This window comes from Phocoena sinus, chromosome 19 (assembly GCF_008692025.1).
Source record: "Phocoena sinus isolate mPhoSin1 chromosome 19, mPhoSin1.pri, whole genome shotgun sequence".
NCBI lineage: Eukaryota > Metazoa > Chordata > Mammalia > Artiodactyla > Phocoenidae > Phocoena > Phocoena sinus.
In genome coordinates, this window is record NC_045781.1 from 11,259,129 (window position 1) to 11,280,463 (window position 21,335).

The 21,335-nt window shown below is 53.5% G+C and overlaps 2 protein-coding genes across 4 annotated transcripts in view; both read right to left on the bottom strand.

Annotated features, from left to right (window-relative positions):
- The window catches only part of POU2F2 (POU class 2 homeobox 2), a 103,520-nt gene extending 90,852 nt beyond the window's left edge, over positions 1-12,668 (bottom strand). For both annotated transcript variants that reach the window (XM_032614144.1, XM_032614143.1), the window contains exon 1: positions 11,777-12,668. The gene's annotated coding sequence lies outside the window, so the exon portion shown is untranslated. The remainder of the gene's footprint in view (positions 1-11,776) is intronic.
- DEDD2 (death effector domain containing 2) lies at positions 3,651-20,164 on the bottom strand. Of its 2 annotated transcripts, none has more exons than XM_032614210.1 (5): positions 20,040-20,164; positions 19,061-19,427; positions 17,164-17,271; positions 13,536-13,676; positions 3,651-4,868 (listed from the first exon to the last, which is right to left on the bottom strand). In XM_032614210.1, the coding sequence occupies exons 2-5, from the start codon at positions 19,386-19,388 to the stop codon at positions 4,489-4,491; spliced, it is 957 nt and encodes a 318-aa protein (XP_032470101.1). In that variant the 5' UTR covers positions 19,389-19,427; positions 20,040-20,164; the 3' UTR covers positions 3,651-4,488. The 2 variants fall into 2 exon arrangements, with proteins under 2 accessions (XP_032470101.1, XP_032470100.1); XM_032614209.1 differs by having other exon boundaries at positions 17,149-17,271.
- Between the last annotated feature and the right edge of the window lie 1,171 nt (positions 20,165-21,335).

The following is a 21,335-nucleotide window of genomic DNA, read 5'->3' on the forward strand; positions in this document are numbered from 1 at the left end:
GGCCTAGTGAAACTAATTTTAGACTTCTGGACTCCAGAACTGTGAGAGAATACATTTACGCTGTGTTAATCCACTAGGTTTGTGGTAATTTGTTACAGCACTCATAGGAAACTAATTAGGCAGTACTGACCAAACCTGGACATACTCTTGCCCATGTCCAGGAATTCTCCAATTCTCCTTCCAGGTATATCCCAACACAAATGTAAGCATTGGGCTTCCCTGGTGGCGCAGTGGACAAGAATCCGCCTGCCAATGCAGGGGACACATGTTCGATCCCTGGTCCGGGAAGATCCCACATGCCATGGAGCAACTAAGCCCGTGCACCACAACTACTGAGCCTACGCTCCAGAGCCCACGAGCCACAACTACTGAAGCCCGCGTGCCTAGAGCTCGTGCTCCGCAACAAGAGAAGCCACTGCCGTGAGAAGCCCGCGCACCGCAACGAAGAGAAGCCCCTGCTCGCCGTAACTAGAGAAAGCCCACACACAAAGACCCAACGCAACCAAAAATAAATTAAAAAAAAAAAGCATTTGTTCACACACACACCACACCACACACACACACACACAAACGTAAGAATGTTCACAGCAGCATTATACGGTACAGCTCCAAACTAACAACCCAATGTCCATCAACAGTGCAATGCATGAACTAACTACCTGTGGGATGGTCATACGATGAATACTATACAGCAATAAAAATGAGTCAACTACAAATAAACAGAACGTGGGAGAATCTCACAGACACAAGGTTGAACAAAAGAAACCAGACACAACAGAAAACATATTGTATGATTCCATTTATATCAAATTCAAAAAGAGATAAAGCTATTTCATTGAGTGACATAAAACTAGAAAGTCAAAGAAAAGCAAGGACTTATTACTGTAAAAGAAAGAATAGTGTTCCTAGCTAGGGGAAGAGGAGTTGTGATCAGGAGGGTGCACATGACAGAAAGGGGGTGGGGGGAATTCTGGGGTGTTGCTAATGTATGTCTTATCATGGGAGGCATGGGTGTTTCACAACAGCTTATTAACTGTACAATTTATGTTTTATGCACTTTTCTGAATGTTATATTTCACAATTATATGTTATATTGTGATATTTGTTATATTTCACAAAAGTATCTTGGCGGGACTTCCCTGGCAGTCCAGTGGTTATGACTCCGCGCTTCCACTGCAGGTGGCGTGGGTTCGATCCCTGGTCAGGGAACTAAGATCCCTCGTGCCGCATGGCCAAAAAAAAAAAAAAGTATCTTGGTGGCGGCGGTGATGGTGATAATTTTTAATAAAATGAACAGGGAGCTTCCCAATCCATGAAGATTTCCTGGGTCCCTCCATCCAGGGTCATCTGAGCACCCCCAGCCTCTGCTGTCACTGACCACTCTGGGCTGTGACCCACAGTGTGTCCCAGTCTGGCTCACCCACCAGAACAGGAGCTGTCCAGAGCCAGTGCCCAGGCTAGAGTCCTCTCAGGATCCCCAGCAGAGGCCAGCCAGCCCAGGGCTGGGCAACCGGGAGGCCTCTCGGAACATGTGCTGCTGTGCAGGTACACTGGGCCTGCCTCATCTACCACCTGACGTTGTCATTGTCAGGGCCCCTGTGTGTCTGCTAGCAATGTGGTAGGAGATGATTGCTGACTGAACAAGGGCATGGCTGACTGTGCATTGCCACTTACCTTTGACTCAGTCCATCTGTCTCTCTACATCCCATTCAGGAATGTTCCCTAAGGCCTCCTCGAGGAATGTTCTCTGCCTGGAATGGCCCCTCTCTGTCATTCTGCTGAACTCCTACTCATCCTTCAAGAGCCAGCTCCAGGTTCCTCTCCTCTGTGAAACCATGGCCCGCCTTCCTCTGAGCTCCCACAGGCCCCTATTTCCCTTGGCTGCAGCCTGTCCATGTCCTGCCCCATAGAATCTTTCTCGACTTCTGAAGCTCTCTGATCTCCCTGGGTTGTCCTCTTAGCCTGGGTTTGACCCACTTAATAGGCCTCCTCAGGACTCTGTCAAACACCCAACACGGGCTCCGGCAAGCCCAGGCGAGCTCCCTAGCGCATGCGCGCAGGCAGGTCCTGGAAGCGCAAGACACTGCCTCGAGGTTCCCGCCACTGCGGACTCTTGGCACACACTGCGCCCGCGCAGGCTCCCGCGGCCTCCGGCTCCCGCGGCCTCAAGGTTAGGCTCCCTTACTTCCGGCATGCATTTGCCACGAAAGACGCACCCCCCGCTCCCCACCCCCGACCCCGGCTGAAAAGGGTGGAGCGGGCGGGGCCTAAGGCATGGGGCGGGGCTTGTAGGAGTGAGGGCCTAAGGAATAGGCGGGGCTGAAGCAGGGGGCGGGGGCTTCAGCAAGGAACTGAACTGGGGATGGGAGTGGAGGTGGGGTAAGGGCCAGGGCCTGAATCTTGTCCGCTAAAGAGGCTGGGCACACCGCTGGCAACCTGGAGGTTGGTGGGGAGACGCCCCAGGGCCTGAGGGAGAGGCGGACGCTGAAGTTTAGCTCAGGGTAAGTGAGGTCAAGCAGCAACCCCCACCCCCCAAGCACGGGAAGCCCCAGGTAGAGGAAGACCCCAAATGTTGACAGGTCGTGAAAGGAAAGCCTATGTCCCATACCAGCCAAGGAGACTCCCCTAGTTGAGGGAAGGAGAAAGCACCTGGAAGCCCCTACCTGCCTTCCCAACCAGACGGCATCCACCAGTGGAGAGCTGTTTTCCATCTCAGTGCTTCTCTACTCCTGAGGCAAGTCACTTCCAAAATCCCTACTTCACACAGCTGGCTAAGTATTAAATAGATCTTATCTAGGTGCCCAGCAGACATTACCTCCCTCCCAGAGAAGGTAAATGGAGACAGTCTGGGATCACACAGTAACTAGGTAGATCAGGTCTATGACTCCTGGACAGGATTCAACTCCTAGACTTGCCACTGTATCCCTGTATATCAACACAGGTCAGGGGTCCAGGACAGGTTCCCAGGCGTGGATAGCTGCATCCTTTCCCCCAAGAAAAGCCGGCAGTTGGGAATCCCTGCCCTCCCCCTCCCCAACTCCCAGCCCAGGTCCCCTTCTCACCCAGGAAGGAAAGCCCCCAGTATTGTGTACGGAACTTGAGTTCCTACACTCTTAAAACAAGGAGTAGGGAAAGAGCAAGAGGCCACAACCTCAGCTGTAGCCACGGGGCAGCAGGAAGCAGTGTTTGGCCTCAGGGGGAGAAACAACAGAGATCCAGATTTAAGATTAGTAACTGTCCAGAAGCTGTGAGGGGTGAAGAGCCACCTGGAGAGGGGCTCTAGGCAGAGAGCACTGGCTGCTGACCCATTTGGTTTCCAAACCCTTGGGCTCTGTCGGCCTTGGAGATAGACAGATAGCCCACCTCACCGAACTAGTTAAAAAATACCAGCACTCCCAAGGACATACAGGAGCGAAGCATGTGTGAATGAGGTTGAGAGAGTCTATGACTCCAAGGCAGTATTTCCTCCTTCAACAGATGAGGAAACTGAAGCCAAAAGGAGGGCAAGACCGTGGCAGCAGCCGGCACATGACGGTCCAGCATCCTGCCCACCCTCCAGCCAGATACCAGGCGAGGAACTCCGGGATTGGTACTGCGCCCAGGCTCTAATCAGCTCCTTCCTCCAGCCCATAAAGGAAAGAGTACAGCCGTGATGCCCACCTATGCCCTATCCAGGGCAGTTTTATTGGTGTCACTCATAAAAGGCCTTTCCCATCAGCCCCAAGCCTTTGCCTTCCCTTTCTGAGAAAGAAGCTGGTTCCTGGTCCTGGCCTCCTGGGAAACAGCACAGTTGGTCTGATGCCGCTGCAACACATGTGTGACACTCGGTGCAGATCCATGTGCAAATCTGTGTCCAGCTTCGGGGAGCAGGAGAAGTGGGAGAGCCAGGTCTGTGTGTGGAAGCTGGGCAGAGCCCGGCTGGCTGTAGAGATGTGCAGGCAAAGTGAGCAGACCCCAGATGCACCCCAGCTCCAGTGCCCACTGCTGTGGCTGAAGCTCAGGGCTGGGGGGCGGTATAATCAGAGATCCTGAGAGAGAAGCCCTTAGGCCAGAGCAGTAAGTGGAACAGGCCAGGGCAGGAGCCCAGGAGATTTCAGAGGGGGCAGCGTGTGTGCACACACACAGCCCAGGGTCAGGAATACGATGTGCAAGGGACCTTTGGTGTGTGGCTATGCCTCCCTTCCTTTCGGATCTGCAGGCCTGAGCCCCTGGCCTCCTGAAGCTGAGGGAACGCACCTAATGGGCGGGGGGTAAGGGGCGCGGCCGGGGGGGGGGGGGCGGTTGGAAAGGAAACTCAGCTGGAAGTGGTTTAGGCCTCAAAGCCCACATCCTGTGGGAGGGTCTATCAAGGGGCCTGGCTGTCACAGTCCTCAGAGCTAGCAGAGTGACAGTCCTCTAGGAGTAGAGATGGTCGACATCCTCCAGGGGAGAAGGTGGCCCAGAGGCGAGGAGGTGGGTCAGTCCTGCCAGATGCAGGATCAGGAGGCCTCAGGCGGGCCTTCCCCCCTCCTCCTCCATCAGCAGCAGGCGGCGCCGGCCAGCCTCGTAATCGGCCTCGTCCACACTGACCAGCAGGCGGACAGCCTCCCGGCCCACGGCTTCACGCAGAGCCTCAGTCAGGAACACGCCCCGCAGGGCCTGCAGCAGGGCACCACTCAGGTAGTCACCCCAGAAGGCGTCCAGATAGGAGAGCTCTGAGAACTTGATGTCACAGACCACAGAGCCCAGGTCCCGAGAGCGCAGCACCGCCGTGGCCTGCCCAAACACGTCCAGCTGCCGTGCCAGGGCCTGGGGCCTCCGGGATGCCACGCCCTGCTCCAAGGCCGGCCCATGCTCACAGTACTCTGCTCGCACCCTGAGCCGGATGTCTGCGGAGAAGGAGGGACTGGTCAGGGAGGGGCCGACACACGGCGCAGCGGGGCCAAGGGGAAGAGGGGGACCGCCACCCTCCCTCGCTCCCTCCAGCCTCCTCCTGCTGCCCCTCACTGTGGGCTGCACTGCACCAGCCCCACAACCTTCCCCCTTCTGGTAACCACACCCAAGTACGGGTGACACCCTCACTCCGCTTCTCTCTTGTGGTCTGACCTGTTACCTCCTGACCTGGTGGCCTTGCTCTTCCCCTCATGTGCCCCACTCCAGCCTCACCACCTCCTCGCTGCCCCACCCCCCCCACCAGCAGGCAGGTTCCGCCCGGCCCTGCCTCTCCTTCAGCCCGGGGTGTTCTCTCCCCAGCGCCCACGGGACTTACTCCCTCACTTCCTACAGGCCTTTGCTCAGAGGCCACCTCCCCAGTGAGCCTACCTCGACCACCCTGTTTACCACCACCACCCGGCCCCAGGATTCCCAGTTCCCCTTTCCTTGCTCCATTTCTTCCCAAGGCACTTATCACCTTCTAACCTACCCTAAGCTCTCCCTTACCGTCAGGCTTATCACCTGTCTCCCCCCCAATGTGAGCTCCCTGAAGGGATTTTTGTCTGTCTTGTTCATTAGTGTAGCCCCATGACATACAGTAGGTACTCAATACACATTTGTGAAAGAACCAAGGCACGAATGAATGGACTTGCTTTTAGGTAAGCAGCTTTACCCCTCTTGCGTCCTCGAACAGGGAGATTCATGTGGGGCCAGTCATATCCTCAGCCCCACAACCACCAAGCAAGCACCAGGCCCAGGAGACTCAAGGCTGGAACTGGGCTGGCTCTACTGCAAGCAGGAGCTCTCTTTCCACAGAGGCTGCCAAGAAGGTGGGCTGTTAAGCCCATAGCTGCTGGGGGCCGTTTTGCCACCAGGAGGGGAGAGAATGAAACCTACACAAGGCCAAGGACAGAGAGGAAAAGACTCCTGAGGTTCATCACATGTGCGTGGAGCGCCTGGATCTTTAGCAATAATCAAGTTCCTTTTTGCTTAAGCCAGTCTGAGTTGTGTTTGTCACTTATAACCCTGCCTACATCCACCCAAATGTGGTGGCAGTTCTGTGCAGGGGATAGGACACGGAACTTCCAAGGCTACCCCTGTAAATGTGATCTCAGGCGTATCACCCCCCTGCGGGATTACTGAATTCCCACCCGTGAATCGGGCTACTAACAGAACTTCCTCTCCACTCACAACACAGGCCATCCTGAGGATCTGCTATAAGCTGGAAATGACAAGCAGCAGAATCACACAAACTCATTTAATTCACAAACGACCCTGTGAGGCAGGCCCTTTTGTCACCCCAACTTACAGATGAGGAAACAGAGGCAAAGAGAAATGATTTGCCCAAGGTCGCATGGCCAGGGAGTAGCAAGGCATGACAGAGGGCACTGACTCTCCCACACCCCACAGAGCAGCCTCAGGTCAGTGGAGCTGATTCTAATCCAGGAGCCTTCAGGCGCTAGCTATGTGACCTGGGACAAGTCACCACCTCTCTGAGCCCAGGTTCCTGCCTAAACCAGGGGACAACCCCTACTGGAAAGCCTGTTCAGATGACGGTCCACCAATGGGTGCTAAAAAATGGCAGCCACCAGCAGCTCTGATGTGCCAAACGCTTTGCCCTTGGAGATTCAGCCTGATCAGCCCTGTGGGGCAGGGGCCGCAATGAACCCATTTGACAGATGAGGTAACTGAAGCTCTGGGAGGGGAAGTGTCATACCCCTGACTCCTTTCACCTTTCAAAGACTGTGTCACCACAGAGCAGAAAGTAGAAGGCAAGTCCCTGCTTCCCCAGGCGACTTCTCAGCACCACCCACTTCCTCCTCCCACCCCAAACCCCAAATGCTTCCTTTTTCTGTCTTGAGGGGAAGCTCACCCTCTCTGCTTGAGGCCCAGGAAAACCTACCTGGCCTTAGCCCCCAGGACTTCCCACAACACTCAGACCTGGCTCCCTCCATGCTAAGGATCAGATAAGACCTCTGGGCCCACATCCTGGACTCCCGAGTGTCTAACCACGCCTCCGTAGCGTGGGCTGGGAGGCAGGGGGCTGGAGGAGCAGCACCTGTCCAAGGCCACACGGGCTGCTCAGTGGCAGAGGCACAGAGCCTGGTGGCGGAGAACGACAGACCTTGAGGCAAGTCCTGGCTCCGCCACTGTCTAGCTGTGGGGCCTTGGGCATGTGACCTCACCTCTCTGAGCCTCAGTTTCCCCATCTGAAAAACAAACAAACAAGAGGTCCCTGCTGCACGATGGGGTCATGAGGATTACATTAGGCAACTCATGAAGCATGTGACCAGGGCCTAGACGCCGAAGGCACCCCAAAACAGGAACTATAATTTCAACACTCACCTCTCTACCGCCACAGCCCCTGCCTAGGCCTCGCCCTCTCTCACCTGGGCCCCTGAGCCAACCTCCTCCCCTCCCCTCCTCCTTCAATCCCAGCTACATCCTCCCATACCCTGCCCTCCAGTCACAAGGGAAGTGGTCCCAGTACAAGCCTTACTCACAAAATGACCTGTCCACCTCTTCCGACCAGAATGCCCATCACCCACCAAGGCCCGGCTCACGGGACCTGTGGCCCGCCCAGGTGAATCCCCTCCCAGATGGCCTTTATCCTCAGCACAGACTGCTACTACACCTGCGGTGGACACTGTCTATTCTCCCAGAGCCCACCGGACATGGTGGGGGTGGAAGGAGGACAGGATCAGGGGGGACCCTCATGTGTCCCATTCATCCTTCCATTCAACAGACATTTACTAAGTGCCAGGGACGGTGGGGAGACACGAGTGCCCCGCCACAAGTGGGACTGGAAGACATGTAAGCCCCAGTCAAGGAGCACTTTGTATAGGCCAGACCCTACCCAGGTGCTTTCCCTGTCTTAACCCCTGAGTCCTCACAGCACTTTCATTATCCCAAATACAGGTGAAGACATGGCCCAACCTCTGGTCTGAAACACAAGAGGACGGTACACAGAAGGGGAAGACAGGGAAACTCCACTGGAGAAGAGGAGAGATGTGTGTTATCTGAGCCACCACTCCACCCCGGCCCTGAACCATGGGCATCATGCACAATCTCTCTTTATTCCTCGCCAAAATAATTTAACCATAGGTGTATATAGTACTTACTGCACTACCTTCACACATTTCACATCTATTGACCTTTATTTTTTCTTTTTTTTTTGCGGTACGTGGGCCTCTCACTGCTGTGGCCTCTCCCGTTGTGGAGCACAGGCTCCGGATGCGCAGGCTCAGCGGCCATGGCTCACGGACCCAGCTGCTCCACGGCATGTGGGATCTTCCTGGACCTGGGCACAAACCTGTGTCCCCTGCATCGGCAGGCGGACTCCCAACCACTGCGCCACCAGGGAAGCCCTATTGACCTTTTTGATCATGCCTGCAACCTTATGAGGCAGTGCTATTGTCCCCTTTTTGTAGATGAGGAAACTAAGGCACAGAGGATGAGTCACCTGCCCAAGGCCACACAGGCAGGAAATGGCAGAGCTGGAGTTCCAACCGAGATGCCTGGCTTCAGAGCCCAAGCTCTTTTAACTATCCCTATCCTGTTTGCTGCCTCTCATACAACCATACACAGAAGTCCATAATTAAAAGACATTCCAAGGGTCAGGAGAGGAAATTATAGAGAACGATTCAGATCGAAACAATCAGAGAGGACCTCTCCAGGAAATGACACTGGAAGTAAAATGTGAAAGAGGACAAGTAAGTCGAGACAGGAAAGCAGTGAAAAGAGGAGTGACTTTCCCAGAAGAGATCGGTGTGTGTTAAAGTCCAGAGGCAAAAAATGAACTTGGGGCATTCACAGGCTGGGGGCCAGCATGGTGGAAAAGGGTACAAGGGGACAACTGGAAGCGCAGGGCTGACCACGCCCTGGCAGGCTGGGGCAGGGAGTCTGGGGCCTCCTGAGCTGACCACACCTCTCTGCACCTCGGTGGCCTCCTCCATAAAACAACCTCACTCCAGTACCTGTTCTAATGGGGCCACTGTGAGGATTACAAGGCTGGATGCAGCAGGAAGGAAGTGGCCTCAGGATACCAAGACAACTCCAGCTGCTCTGCAGAAGCAGCAGGGCGGTCAGAAAAAGCACCAGGTCAGCACTCGGGGAAGGCTGAAGGCGGCTGAACAGTTTCCTCCGGCCAGGAACACACCAAATGCTTGGTCAACAGCATTTGTCAACAGTCCCTCGCCAAAGGTAGGGAGATGCTCCCTGCCCCCAGGACGGAGGGTGGGGCCCCGTCTTCCTCCAGAGGAGAGCTGCTCCCGCTTCCTGCACTCAGGTGGGCCCCCACACTTTTTTAAAAAAATAATAAATTTGTTTATTTATTTTTGGCTACATTAGGTCCTCGTTGCTGCGCACGGGCTTTCTCTAGTTGTGGAGAGCGGGGGCTACTCTTCGTTGTGGTGCATGGGCTTCTCATTGCGGTGGCTTCTCTTGTTGCAGAGCACAGGCTCTAGGCACGTGCGGGCTTCAGTAGTTGTGGCACATGAGTTCAGCAGCTGTGGCTCGTGGGCTCCAGAGCACAGCCTCAGTAGTTGTGGTGCCCAGGCTTAGTTACTCGCAGCATGTGGAATCTTCCTGGACCAGGGCGGATTCTTAACCACTGCGCCACCAGGGAAGCCCCCCAACACTCTCTTGTTCCTCTACCCGACACCTCATCAGTCTCTCTTCTGGGACAGAATGGGCCGCAGAGGGAAATGGGAGGGGCTTTCCAGTGGGAGATCAGGAAAGGTATGAGGGACAGGCCCAGGTGAGCAGGTGAGCAGCGTTCTGTGCCAGACCCTGTGCCGGAGGCCAGGGATGACTCTCACTCAGGTCTCCCCTCCGGGAAAGGCTGGGGACACAGAGGACCTGTGCCCAGGAGAGAGAATCAGCCAGTAAGCTCTAAGGGACAGACTCCACCCTCCAATGCCACACCAATACCAGCACCTCCTCTGGACAAAAGCCGGCTCCCTCTCCTGCTCCAGTCTTTTCCCCAAGGCACAGCCAGAGTCACGGTGTCACTGTAAAGTTCTTCAACCTTTCCTGAACTAATGGATGGAGGCAGTGAGCAGCTGCTGCCACCAAGGGCAGTTAAGAGACAAGCAGCCTCTGCCTGCTTCCTAAAGGAAGAGCACAATACCACCTAGGAGGTGAGCTTGAAAAAAAACAGAAGGGGGGCTTCCCTGGTGGCGCAGTGGTTAAGAATCCACCTGCCAGTGCAGGGGACACAGGTTCGATCCCTGGTCCGGGAAGATCCCACATGCCACGGAGCAACTAAGCCTGTGCGCCACAACTACTGAGCCTGCGCTCTAGAGCCCTCGAGCTACAACTACTGAGCCCGCGTGCCACAACTACTGAAGCCCGTGCGCCTAGCACCCATGCTCTGCAACAAGAGAAGCCACCGCAATGAGAAGCCCATGCGCAGCAACGAAGACCCAATGCAGCCCCCAAAATTAATTAATTAAAATTATTATTTTTTTTTTAAAAAAAGGGCATTTCCTGGTGGTCCAGGGGTTAGGATGCAGCACTTCCGTTGCCAAGGGCGGGGGTTCAATCCCTGGTCAGGAAACTAAGATCCTGCAAGCCGCACAGCGTGGCCAAAATAAGAAAATAAAAAAACAAAACCATCAAACCACAATCTGATCAAGCCTCTCCAGGCCCAACTACCAATTTTCAGGAAATACGACAGGGGAACATGTTCAGTCAATCCTACCACAGAACGCAATCTGCAAAAGCCAGTCTTTGGGAAACACTACAGGACAACTACTTTCAACAGATACAAGGGTGGTGGGGGAGAAATCAGAGGTGATGGGGGAAACCTATAAATTAGGAGAGACTTAAGAGAACCAATATTTATAAGAATTAGAAATTAAAGCACTGAGCAGACACATGAGAGTAAGAAGTTATTGTTATTTTTTTGGTGTGATTTTTTTTTTTTAAGAATTCTTACTCTTTTTTTTTTTTTTTTTTTGGCTGCGCAGGTTGCAGGATCTTAGTTTCCCGACCAGGGACTGAACTCGGGCCACAGCAGTGAAAGCGCCAAGTCCAAGTCCTAACCACTGGACCATCAGGGAACTCCCCAGTTCTCATCTTCTAGAAATACACAGTGAAAAATCTACCAGTGAAATAAAAGGACACCTGGAACTGACTCCAAAACAACGTGGCTAATGAAACAAGATGAGCCATGACCTGACAACTGCTGAGGTTGGGGGCCAGGGAGCCAGGATTCGTTATGTTAATCTGCTTCTATTTCTTCTCCATAGGAAACACTGAAGGAAAAAAAAGCAAAGTGCAGCCTGTCATTCAAGTCCTCCCACTGCTTTCCATCATTTAAACAAACGCAAAGCCTGGCCCGTGGCTCCCAGGCTCTGCAGGATGGGCCCCTGGTCACCTCTCCTGCCCTCACCTCCTGGCAGCCTCCCCGCACTCCCTCTGCTCCAGCTCTGCCAGCTTCCTCTCGGTCCCAGCACCACCACTGCCATGTCCCCACACAGGCCTCTGCTCCTGCTGTCCCCTCAATCTGAAACACCCTACCTCAGCCATCCACACACTCCTACCTCTCCTCCTGTCTTCTGAGAGGCCTTCCTAGACCACCCTACCTTGAAAATCCACCTAGAACTGGATTTTCCATCATTCTCTACCCCCTCCCCCTGCTTGTTTCTCTTCACAGCTGACATCTGAAGTTTCTCTTCCTTCCCTTAGCTTTCTCCTCCCACCAGAACACAAGCTCCATGAGGGCAGGGGCCTCCAGTCCCTTCTGTGGGATGTAAGCAGGTAGTCAATGCTCTATAAACACACGTGGACCAACCAAATGAGCAAACCCGAGCTTCGGCCCAGCCCTGCCCCTCCACACAATGGGGGACGGCATCCCTACCTCAAGGGCCGTCTTGAGAATTCAAGGTCAGGTGAGGAGTACGCTCAGCGCAGGGCGCAGTGGACGGCCCTGAGAGGGATGTGGAGACTCAGAGGTCCTGTGTCTGAGCCCAGGATCCCCCATGGCCCCTTCCTCACACTCTTGGGGCCTCCGGAGTTCAGTCTGGTTCTATCCCTCAGTGGAAGGCAGCTGCCTGGGGCTCAACCCCCACAGCTATCACAGGTGAGGAGGAAGCAAGAATGGCAGACCCGTTCCTCACTCAGGTCTGGAGGGACCTCCTTCCACCCCTGGGACTAGGCCATCTCCATTTTCAGGGCCCTACTGGGGAAAGCCTCACTCCAGCCCCACCCTGCCTGGTGAGTCAGCAGTCAGACCTGCGCAGCCACGCCCCACAGCAAGAGACGGCCACACCCAGGGTCACAACCTCCCCAGCCTCAGAGAAGAGATGGAGGCCTCCAGCAGCAAGACCCCTCACGGCCTCAGCCTGGCCTGCTCCCTAGGGAGGCAGTGACCCTCTAGGCCACCCAGCCAGTGGGTGGCTCTGGTAATTAACTCCTGACTCTGGGGAGAGTCACGACCAAACAGCCACCCCCTCAAGTGCGGGCTGTCTGAGGACTCAGGCTAGCTCCACTGGCCTGTTCCTCCTGAAAGCAGCCAGCACAGGTGTCTACAGCCTCATCTAGGGAGCGGCTAGGACCACCAGGGTCTGGGGGACCGCAATGGGCACCGGGAGGAGGCAGGCTCATGCACTCTGGGGGTTGGAGGTTCTGCAGATGGCAGGAGGAAGCGCCCTGAGGCCAAGGTCTCCTGGGGGATGCAGAGCTGCTGCCACCTGCCCCTCAACCTTCCCTCCTATAATTCCACCCCCACCCACCCAGCCTGAGCCTCTCACCAGCTGATACCCTCTGTGACCAGAGCCTTGCCCAACTCAGAGGAGGGGGTACCAGAGGGGCGTGTGGGAGTGTGTGAGAGAGTGTGCGCCCTACCCGTGCCTGTGTCCTCCCCTCAGGACCAGTGAGAATTTCTTAAGGGCAAGGTCTGCATGAGTCTGCATAGCAGAGTCCCCTAACCCATCCAACCCACCTGTCTGCAGGTACAGTCAACCCTATATCCAAAATGTTTATTTCCTTAAGTCCACCTCCTTCTCACCCTCTCCAGCGCCACTACCCCAGGCCAGACCTCTGCCTCATCCTGTTGGACTGTGAAGCCCCTCCACTCATTTCCCTGCTTCCACTTTGTGGATTTATTTCATGTGCACCTACAGAGCATGTGCTACATGTCCAGCACTGTTCTAAACACTTTGCAAATTGTAACTCATTTATTAACTGATTTTCCAGATGAAACTGGAGTTCCTTTAAAAACTGGTATCAGATCACTTCACTCCCCTGCTAAAAACCCTTGGAAAGCCCTTGACTCAGAATAAAATCTAACTCCCATCTGCTCTGAGGCCTGCCAGGCCCAGCTGCTCAGCCCCTGCCTGGCTCCTCCAACAAAAAATGACATTGAGGGCAGGGGACTGTCAGGAAAGGCTTCCTGGAGGAGGCGGCACACAACACAATCCTTCAACTATGGGCAGGATGTAGACAAGCGAGTAGGCAACAGAAAAGACAGGGATTCCACTGTGCTGTACAGATGCATGGAGTTGCTGCCCACCCACTGGGTGTCACACCCCAGATGAGGGCCCATTCTCCCACCCTTCAGCTCTACTGGCTGCAACGGGCACTGCACATGCACTCCCAAGGCACGCACAGACACCTACCACAGGTCACTTTGCCTTCTGAGGTAGGCCCGGCTGGCTCCTGCTGCTGCTGGGGGGTGGCTGGACCTCCTCTCTGCCGCCGTCTGGCGCCACCACTGGGACGGCCCCGACTCCGCCGCTGCCGTTTAGTTGGGGGAGAACCTGAGGAGAGAAAGATGGTGTAGGTTGAAGACCAGATGATGGGTGGAGCACCAAGGTGGGTGCCCAAGGAAGCGCTCAAGGCTGTACTCCACGCTGTCAGACCCTGGGTGAGCCCCTCTGCTTCCTGGGCCGTAAGATGGCTAATAAGTACAAGTTAGCATCATCTGGAAGGACAGACGAGCACACCCCACCACCTGGCAGTCCCACTCTCAGGTGTGACCCCAGAGAAACCCTGACTACTCACCCCAGGAAACAGGCAGGACACCAGTAGCTGGAGCTCTGTTTATAGTTCCTGACCACATAAACCTGAAGACAATGTAAATGTCTGGCAAAAAGTACACGGAGTAATTTCCACAAAAGACTGCTTAGTGAACTAAAGCAAGTGAAAAACAAATATCTACAGTTTGCTATGTTTTGTATAAAAAAGGAGAGGAAACAAGAATATATACATTGTTTGCTATTTTTGCAAGATGAAACACTGTAAGGCTATGTTAGAAGTGAATGAAACTGATTATCTATTGGGAAGGAGAGAAATACCAACGGAAATGATACTTCTAAGAACATCTTTTTTACATACTTTAGTTTTGACTTTGGAATCATGTAACTGTTTTACAACATACTCAAAAATTTAACAAGAGACAAAAGAAACAAACCATAAAATTAAACACAAACAGAAACAAATGGATCTAGCTATATATAAAATCAGTAACAAGAAGCAGAAAAAAGAAGGGTCTTAAGTAACTAGGAAGAACATTCTGACTGTAAACTCTCAGTAGGATATACTCTGAAAACAATTAGAACCACAAAAATATCTTATGTTTCATTCAGTAGACACAGCAGTGGTACTGACATTATAAATTTGAAGCTATTTCATTATTGTTGTAAAATAAAGCAAAATAAGTCCATGTCTTAATGTTACCAAGAACCAAGATTTTCAGTGTAAGACAAAAAAGTCCTCGTAGGACTACTGAGCCCATGTGCCGCAACTACTGAAGCCCGCGCACCCTAGAGACAGGCTCTGCAACAAAGAGAAGCCGCCGCAACGAGAAGCCCGCATACCACACGAAGAGTAGCCCCCGCTAGCCGCAACTAGAGAAAGCCCACACGCAGCAACAAAGACCCAATGCAGCCAAAAATAAATTAATTAAAAAAAAAAGTCCTTGTAGGGAATTCCCTGGTGGTACAGTGGTTACAACCTCACAGTTTCACCGCTGAGGGCGCAGGTTCAATCCCTGGTCAGGGAACTAACATCCCTGCAAGCAGCACAGCCAAAAAAAAAAAAAATCCTTATAATGTTATGTTTGAATTGAAAATGCTAATGTGAACTTTTTTTTTTTTTTTTTTTGCGGTACGCGGGCCTCTCACTGTTGTGGCCTCTCCCGTTGCGGAGCACAGGCTCCGGACGCGCAGGCCCAGCGGCCATGGCTCACGGGCCCAGCCGCTCCGCGGCATGTGGGATCTTCCCGGACCGGGGCACGAACCCGTGTCCCCTGCATCGGCAGGCGGACTCTCAACCACTGCGCCACCAGGGAAGCCCCTAATATGAACTTTTATGAAAAGCAATTTCTAGTTCTGTTCACTGTAAGCGCCTAAAAACAATGCGCACACTCAGCACCCGGATCTTGGTCTCCAAATACCGCTGCCTCTAAGAGAAACCAGGCTTCTGGAAACAGCGGATTCCAGGGCTGGGGAAGGGAAAACACAAGTGAATCCTGGACACCTTGCAGTCCATCTTGCAGTCCTACAAAGCAGGAAGCACCCAAAGAATGATGGAGACACATCAAAAGGACACAGGATGTAGCCAATTTGAACATCAGGAAGAATAACTAATTGATTATAACAGTAAATAAATAAGAATATATGAGTCTATGGTGACACCCCTCACTAAGTAAAAAGAGAGAGGGAGGGATGGAGGGGAAGAAAAAAGTAAAACTCCTCTTGAGGAAATGCCAGCTAATAGACATAGCAGAGAATTAGAAAACCACCATTTCATGAACACCAGTATAGCAACTGGTTCAGGCAGAGATCACCAATGGCTGCTAAACCCACTGGGGATGCTGTTGGTGAACACGACGTGCCAAAGTGTCATCTCACAGATTATTTACTAACCACAAGGGGAAAAAATATCTCTGTACGAAGGACAAATACAGCAGACACCACCTTAACCAAGTGATCGAACTTGCTCACTCACAACAGGAAAACCAGGCCTCCTGATGTGCTCTAATGCGAAGACCACGGCATCAACCAAGGAGCATACCAGCCAAAAACACGTAACCTGAATCTAACCAACTCTCCAAACCCGATTCCCAAACTACAGGGGACAGACGGATAAGTTAAATGATACCATCAGGAAATTATCAGGCATATCCGGAAACAAACAGGACATTGTACAAAACAAGTGGCCTGGTCAATGTCATGGGGGGAAAAAAGAAAAAGGTACGGGGTAGTGGGGGGGGGGGTTTCCATAGTAAGAGATTAAGGAGACTAATAACTGAATGTACAGCAACACAACTATGAGTGGATCCTGAAAGTGCAGACAATATTGAGAAGATCTGAAAATGGACCATTAGGATAACAGAGAATAAGTATTTATGTCCTTTCTTAGGTATGACAGTAGTCTTGAAGTGGTTTCAGACAATCTTCTGATTCTCAGGAGATGCCTGCCAATTTCAGGGTAAAGTGTCCTGATGCCTGTAATTTACTTTCAAAGAGTTCAACAAAAAGAAAACAGAATTAGGGACTTCCTTGGTGGTCCAGTGGTTGAGAATCCACCTTCCAATGCAGGGGACGCAGGTCCGATCCCTGGTCGGGGAACTAAAATCTCACATGCCACGGGGCAATTGAGCCCGCAAGTGCCTCAACTAGAGAGAAGCCTGCACACTGCAACGAAAAATCCCAAGTGCCGAAACTAAGATCCGATGCAGCCAAAAACAAACGAATAAATATTTAAAAAAAAGAAAAAACAGAATTACACATACATGCACATAAAGCAAACCTGGCAAAATGTTAAAATTACTGAGTCTACGTGGAAGTTACAAACACATTCACTGCACTCATCTTTCCACTTCTCGGTGTATTTGAAATACGTTTGAATGATTAAAAACTTGGAAAAAAAAAAAAAAAACTTGGGGGAGGGGAGGAGAGTGGATAAATTAATTGCCATGGCAATTAAACAAAACCAATTAGAAACCCAACATGAATAAATCTCAGAAACATGTCCAACAAAGACAGCCATGTGAAGAATGACACCCATGATGTGGTGCCATTTAAATGACATATAAAACCACAAGAAACAATTCCATAAGTTGTTTCTAGACACGTGCTTTTGCAACAACAAACACAAACACAAAGCAAAAATGAGACAGAATCACCCCCACGGGCTCCTTCCTTGATGGGTCAGGATGGGGTAGGTTCATCAGGGTTCAGAAGGGAGAGAGAGAGACTGCTGGCGCGCCCACAGGGCTGGGCTCACCTGTCTCCCACTGACCCTGCTCAACATCTGAAGAACTCCTTGACTGCTGACTGCGACGGCAGCCGCCCTCGGTCCTCTTTGAAGAAGAGCTGGACGTGCCATAGCTGGAGCGTTCTGGAGACACTGTGGGGAGAGAAGAATGGAAAGAAGTATTCAAAGCCTGCGACTTCTCCCAGGCCCAGCCTCCAATTCCCACCCCCTCACCCCCACCCCAGAAGAAAACCTGCTCCACAGGGTGCCTGAGTTCCCCAGAACTCAAAGCCCAGATACCCACTCCCTCTCAAACACCTGCAGCCCAGTAATTGTTCGGTGCCTCCCAGGGTAAAACACTCATCACCTTCTGGGGCCACCCAATCCATGTCTACAGCAGCTCCAACTGTCAGTTATCCTGTAAGCTGAGTTATGGTCAGGATTCCTGCAATGCTGGCTGCCCCCATCCGTCAACTGCCCCCGGCTCTCCCTGAGGCCCCAAAGAGTAAGCAGGCCTCTGCAGGGTCCCCAGATCTTCTCTTCCAGAGCCTGACCTCCAGACATATTTTTCCAAAAATGCTGTCAGTTCTGCACAAGGGATGCCTTTCTCCTGGTTACCCAAATCCCATGGGCTTACCCTGGGCAGGAAAGCTCACAAAACCCCTCCCTAAACTAGCCACAGCACCTCTAGTAATCCCGCCAAGGGCTCAAAAGCACAAACCCTATGCACACAAGGGGCTCTTCACCTTCTCAGGACTGCTGTCCTATAGGAGCACTTCCCTTACAAGGATTAAGGGCACCAACTCTGGAGACAAACCAGCAAGGTTTAAATCCTAGCTCCCACTTTCTAGCTGTGTTATCTGCAAGCTCCTATGTGGCATGGCTTCTCACCTACCTCTGTGCCCTTACTTTGACCTCTGCTCCTGCCACAGTGGCCTCTGATAATGCCAAACTCAGTCCTACCTCAGGACTTAAAAGCTTGTCTTTCCCTCTGCCTGGAATTTCCTACTCTGAGATCTATGCACCAGGGTGGCAGTGCAGCCTCAGTTCAAATGCCTCCTTCTCAGAAAGGTCTTGACTGGTTATGGAATCTTTTTTTTTTTTTTGCTGTACGCGGGCCTCTCACCGCCACGGCCCCTCCCGCCTCGGAGCACAGGCTCCGGACACGCAGGCCCAGCCACCCCGCGGCATGCGGGACCCTCCCGGACCGGGGCACGAACCCGCGTCCCCCGCATCGGCAGGCGCACTCCCAACCACTGCACCACCAGGGAAGCCCTGGTTATGGAATCTTAACCTCCTTTCACTCTGAAGCATTCCACTCCCTACTTTCTCTCTCTGCTCCATTACTCTGTTTCAGTCCTTCCATAACCACGTCTAAAAGTAAATCGTTCAAATAAAGTCATCTTCATATACAGAATAAAAAAAAGTAAATCGTTCACCTGTCTTATAGTCTTGATACTCCTCCCAAATGTTTGTTCCTCATGGAACACTTTGTCAGTCCCGTCAAGCTGTATCTCCTGTTCCCTATTCCCCGGGCACACAGGATTCAGCTGTTTTATGTGGGCAATCTGCCTAAATTCTCCAACCTACTGCTTTCCCTGTACAGTGGGGACGATGACAGGACTTCCTCTTAGGATTACCGGGAGGATATAGGATGATAGTACATATGAAGAAGGGCTTACTGCTGTGCCCGGCAAGAAGTAAGCCCTCTGTAAACAGACACTACAAACATCACTATTGATGTAGCCAAATCCCAAAGGCTCACTCCTCCCAATGCCATGCCTCCTCCCTCTTGTGTTTCTCACTGATACTCTGGGAGGAGGAAAAGAGTGCGATGGGACACGTACTGAGATGGCACTCTCCATATCAGACACCGTGGAGGCCCAGCAAAAGCAAGGCCCTCTCCCCACCGGAAGTCTGTCACCCTCCCATTCCACGATACCTGGCCAGCGCCTCTTGCGCGCCAGGTGTGGCAGCAAGTCGTGACGGGATAGCACGCGCAGGAGTTGCCCCAGCAGCCTCAAGTTGCTCTCATCGCACTGCCCGCGGCGCTCCAGCTCCAGCAGCAGCTCCAGGCCGCTGCGGGCGCGGGCCAGGCCGCCGGCGGCGCCGGGGACCTCGTCCAGCAGGAAGGTTAGCAGCTCCAACTCGCACTCGGTCAGTTGCCCGCCCACCACCTCGAACATACGGTGAAGCGACAGCATCCCGTAGTAGTCCAGGCACTCATCCTCCTCCCAGCTCGGGGCCGGGGTCGACCCGGACAGCGCCATACCCGGGGGAGAGGGGCGGAAAAAGCTCAGAACCAGGGCCTAGAACACACACAGCGGGGAGGGGGCAGTGGTCAGCGACGCGGAGGCCCGGACCTCACCCCCGCCAGTGCGTCTCCCCTTCCGAGTGCCGCCGGGCAGGGCCACCCTCACATCCCAGCCGTTTTAGCCTCCCCCTTCTCCCGCAAGAGAATGGTATCGCCCGAGGTCCCCTAGTAACAGGTCCAGACGCCAGACCCCTCTTGTCCTCCGGCCAGTCGGGCAGGCCCAGCCCGAATGCCCCTACCCAGGTGGTATGTTCCGAACAGGCCTCCCACCCGACTAAATGACTCGGTTCGAACAAGCCTGGGGGCCCAACGCGGGCCACCCCGCCAATTGCCCTTTGACTATGGGTACTACTGTCCAGACATGTTCCTTGGCTGCGTCCAGAGGTACTGTCCGACCAGCCCCACAGCTCCACCTAAGTGGTACAGTCCGAAAGTGACCCTCTGCCCCCTACAATGGGACCGACCAAAGCAGCCCTTCGCTCCACACAGGTGGCGCTGTACGAATCCGACCCCCTCGCCCTGTAAGGGTGGTACCGCCCTCTCCCCAGCACCCAGGTGGTCCGGTCTACCCGCCACCAGTAGCTTGTAGGCCTCTCCACATCCTCACCGAATTCCGGCGCCTCACGACTCCTGGGCGACGGCCGCGGCCACTTGTTTTGTATCTTTCTGGCACCTTCTCTATTATTACGCCTGCGTCACCTCGCTCCTCCCCCTTCCCCCAACTCGCGCAGGTGCGACCGCCACGCCCCTTAAGCGCAAGCGCAGAGAGAGGCTTCCAAGCCCCTCCCTCCGGGCCCGCCCCCAACCGTAACGTCCGGCCGCCCTGTACTGCGCCTGCGCAGAGCGAGAGCGGTTCCGCGTCTGGGCTGGATCTGGTACCGTTTTGCCGGATAGCTTCTGCCGGTGACATAAGTTTCAGGGTCCTTCGTGCCCTCACGACCTGTTGAAACTACTTATGTCACGGACTACAGCCCCCTCCTTATCACGGCCTAGACGCTCACATTACCACTGCTCCCAGCTACCCATGGCAAAGGACCACAATCACGACCGTACTGGCTCCGAGTAGCACCCAGGTCCCTTATGATCCGGACTTGGACTCCCCTCCGTTAGACTGCCCCTTACTTCTTTTGGAGACCTACATCCCATCTGTGCCATCTCATGATCTCGACTGCAATCCCTCCTCATCCAACAGAAATCCCCCATCTATAAGTTCCTTCCCCAATCAAGACCAAGACTCCCTCATCTCATCTTAGGAATCAATACCTCCTTCCTGATTACAATAGGCCCCTCCATCTCCACTGTGCACCTCCTGATGGCGTCCATCAGGACTCCCCCATTACACTCAGACTCACCCCTCAAGGAACTCTTAACGCCCCCCCCATAACCCCTTCCAATCTCTGCCCTCCAAGGTCACGGGGACTCCCAATAGCCCCTCTTTAAGCTGCACCTGCCAGTTTCACTCTGGCAAGAGCAGGTCTCTATCAGGAGATTTGGCATCAAGGCTGCATGTCTGAGCACCGCCACCCTGCCCCCCTCTTACGTGACTCAAGGTCAGAGCCCGCTCGTGCCTTGAGACAAGGCCTCTCCCCGGACCTGTTCCCACCCCCGGAATTATCACCCCTTGGGAGGTGGAAGGCCTGGGTCGTGCCTGGCACTGGCTCAGCACTAGCTCTGCTTGGGCTGAGGCAGTGACCTCCGAAGAGTCCCTTCCCCTCTCCCTGATGGCAGTTGTCACCTATTGAAACCCAATCCTGGGCCGGACACACAGTAGGCGCCCAATAAGTGAATATCATTAAATCAACCAAAGAGGGTGAGGAAAGGGAAAGCAATTTTACAAACAGGGAAGGACTATCTACGTCCATGTTAGATAAGTTAAAGTGAGCATCCACGGTGTATCAGGCCC

Excerpts from the sequence above, each read along its gene's own strand:
- DEDD2 (XM_032614209.1), bottom strand. The coding sequence starts at position 19,388 with ATGGCGCTGTCCGGGTCGACCCCGGCCCCGAGCTGGGAGGAGGATGAG. Across the intron at positions 17,272-19,060 it reads GCGCAAGAGGCGCTGGCCAG|TGTCTCCAGAACGCTCCAGC; the intron begins GTATCGTGGAAT and ends CTCTCCCCACAG. Across the intron at positions 13,677-17,148 it reads GCAGGGTCAGTGGGAGACAG|GTTCTCCCCCAACTAAACGG; the intron begins GTGAGCCCAGCC and ends TTCTCTCCTCAG.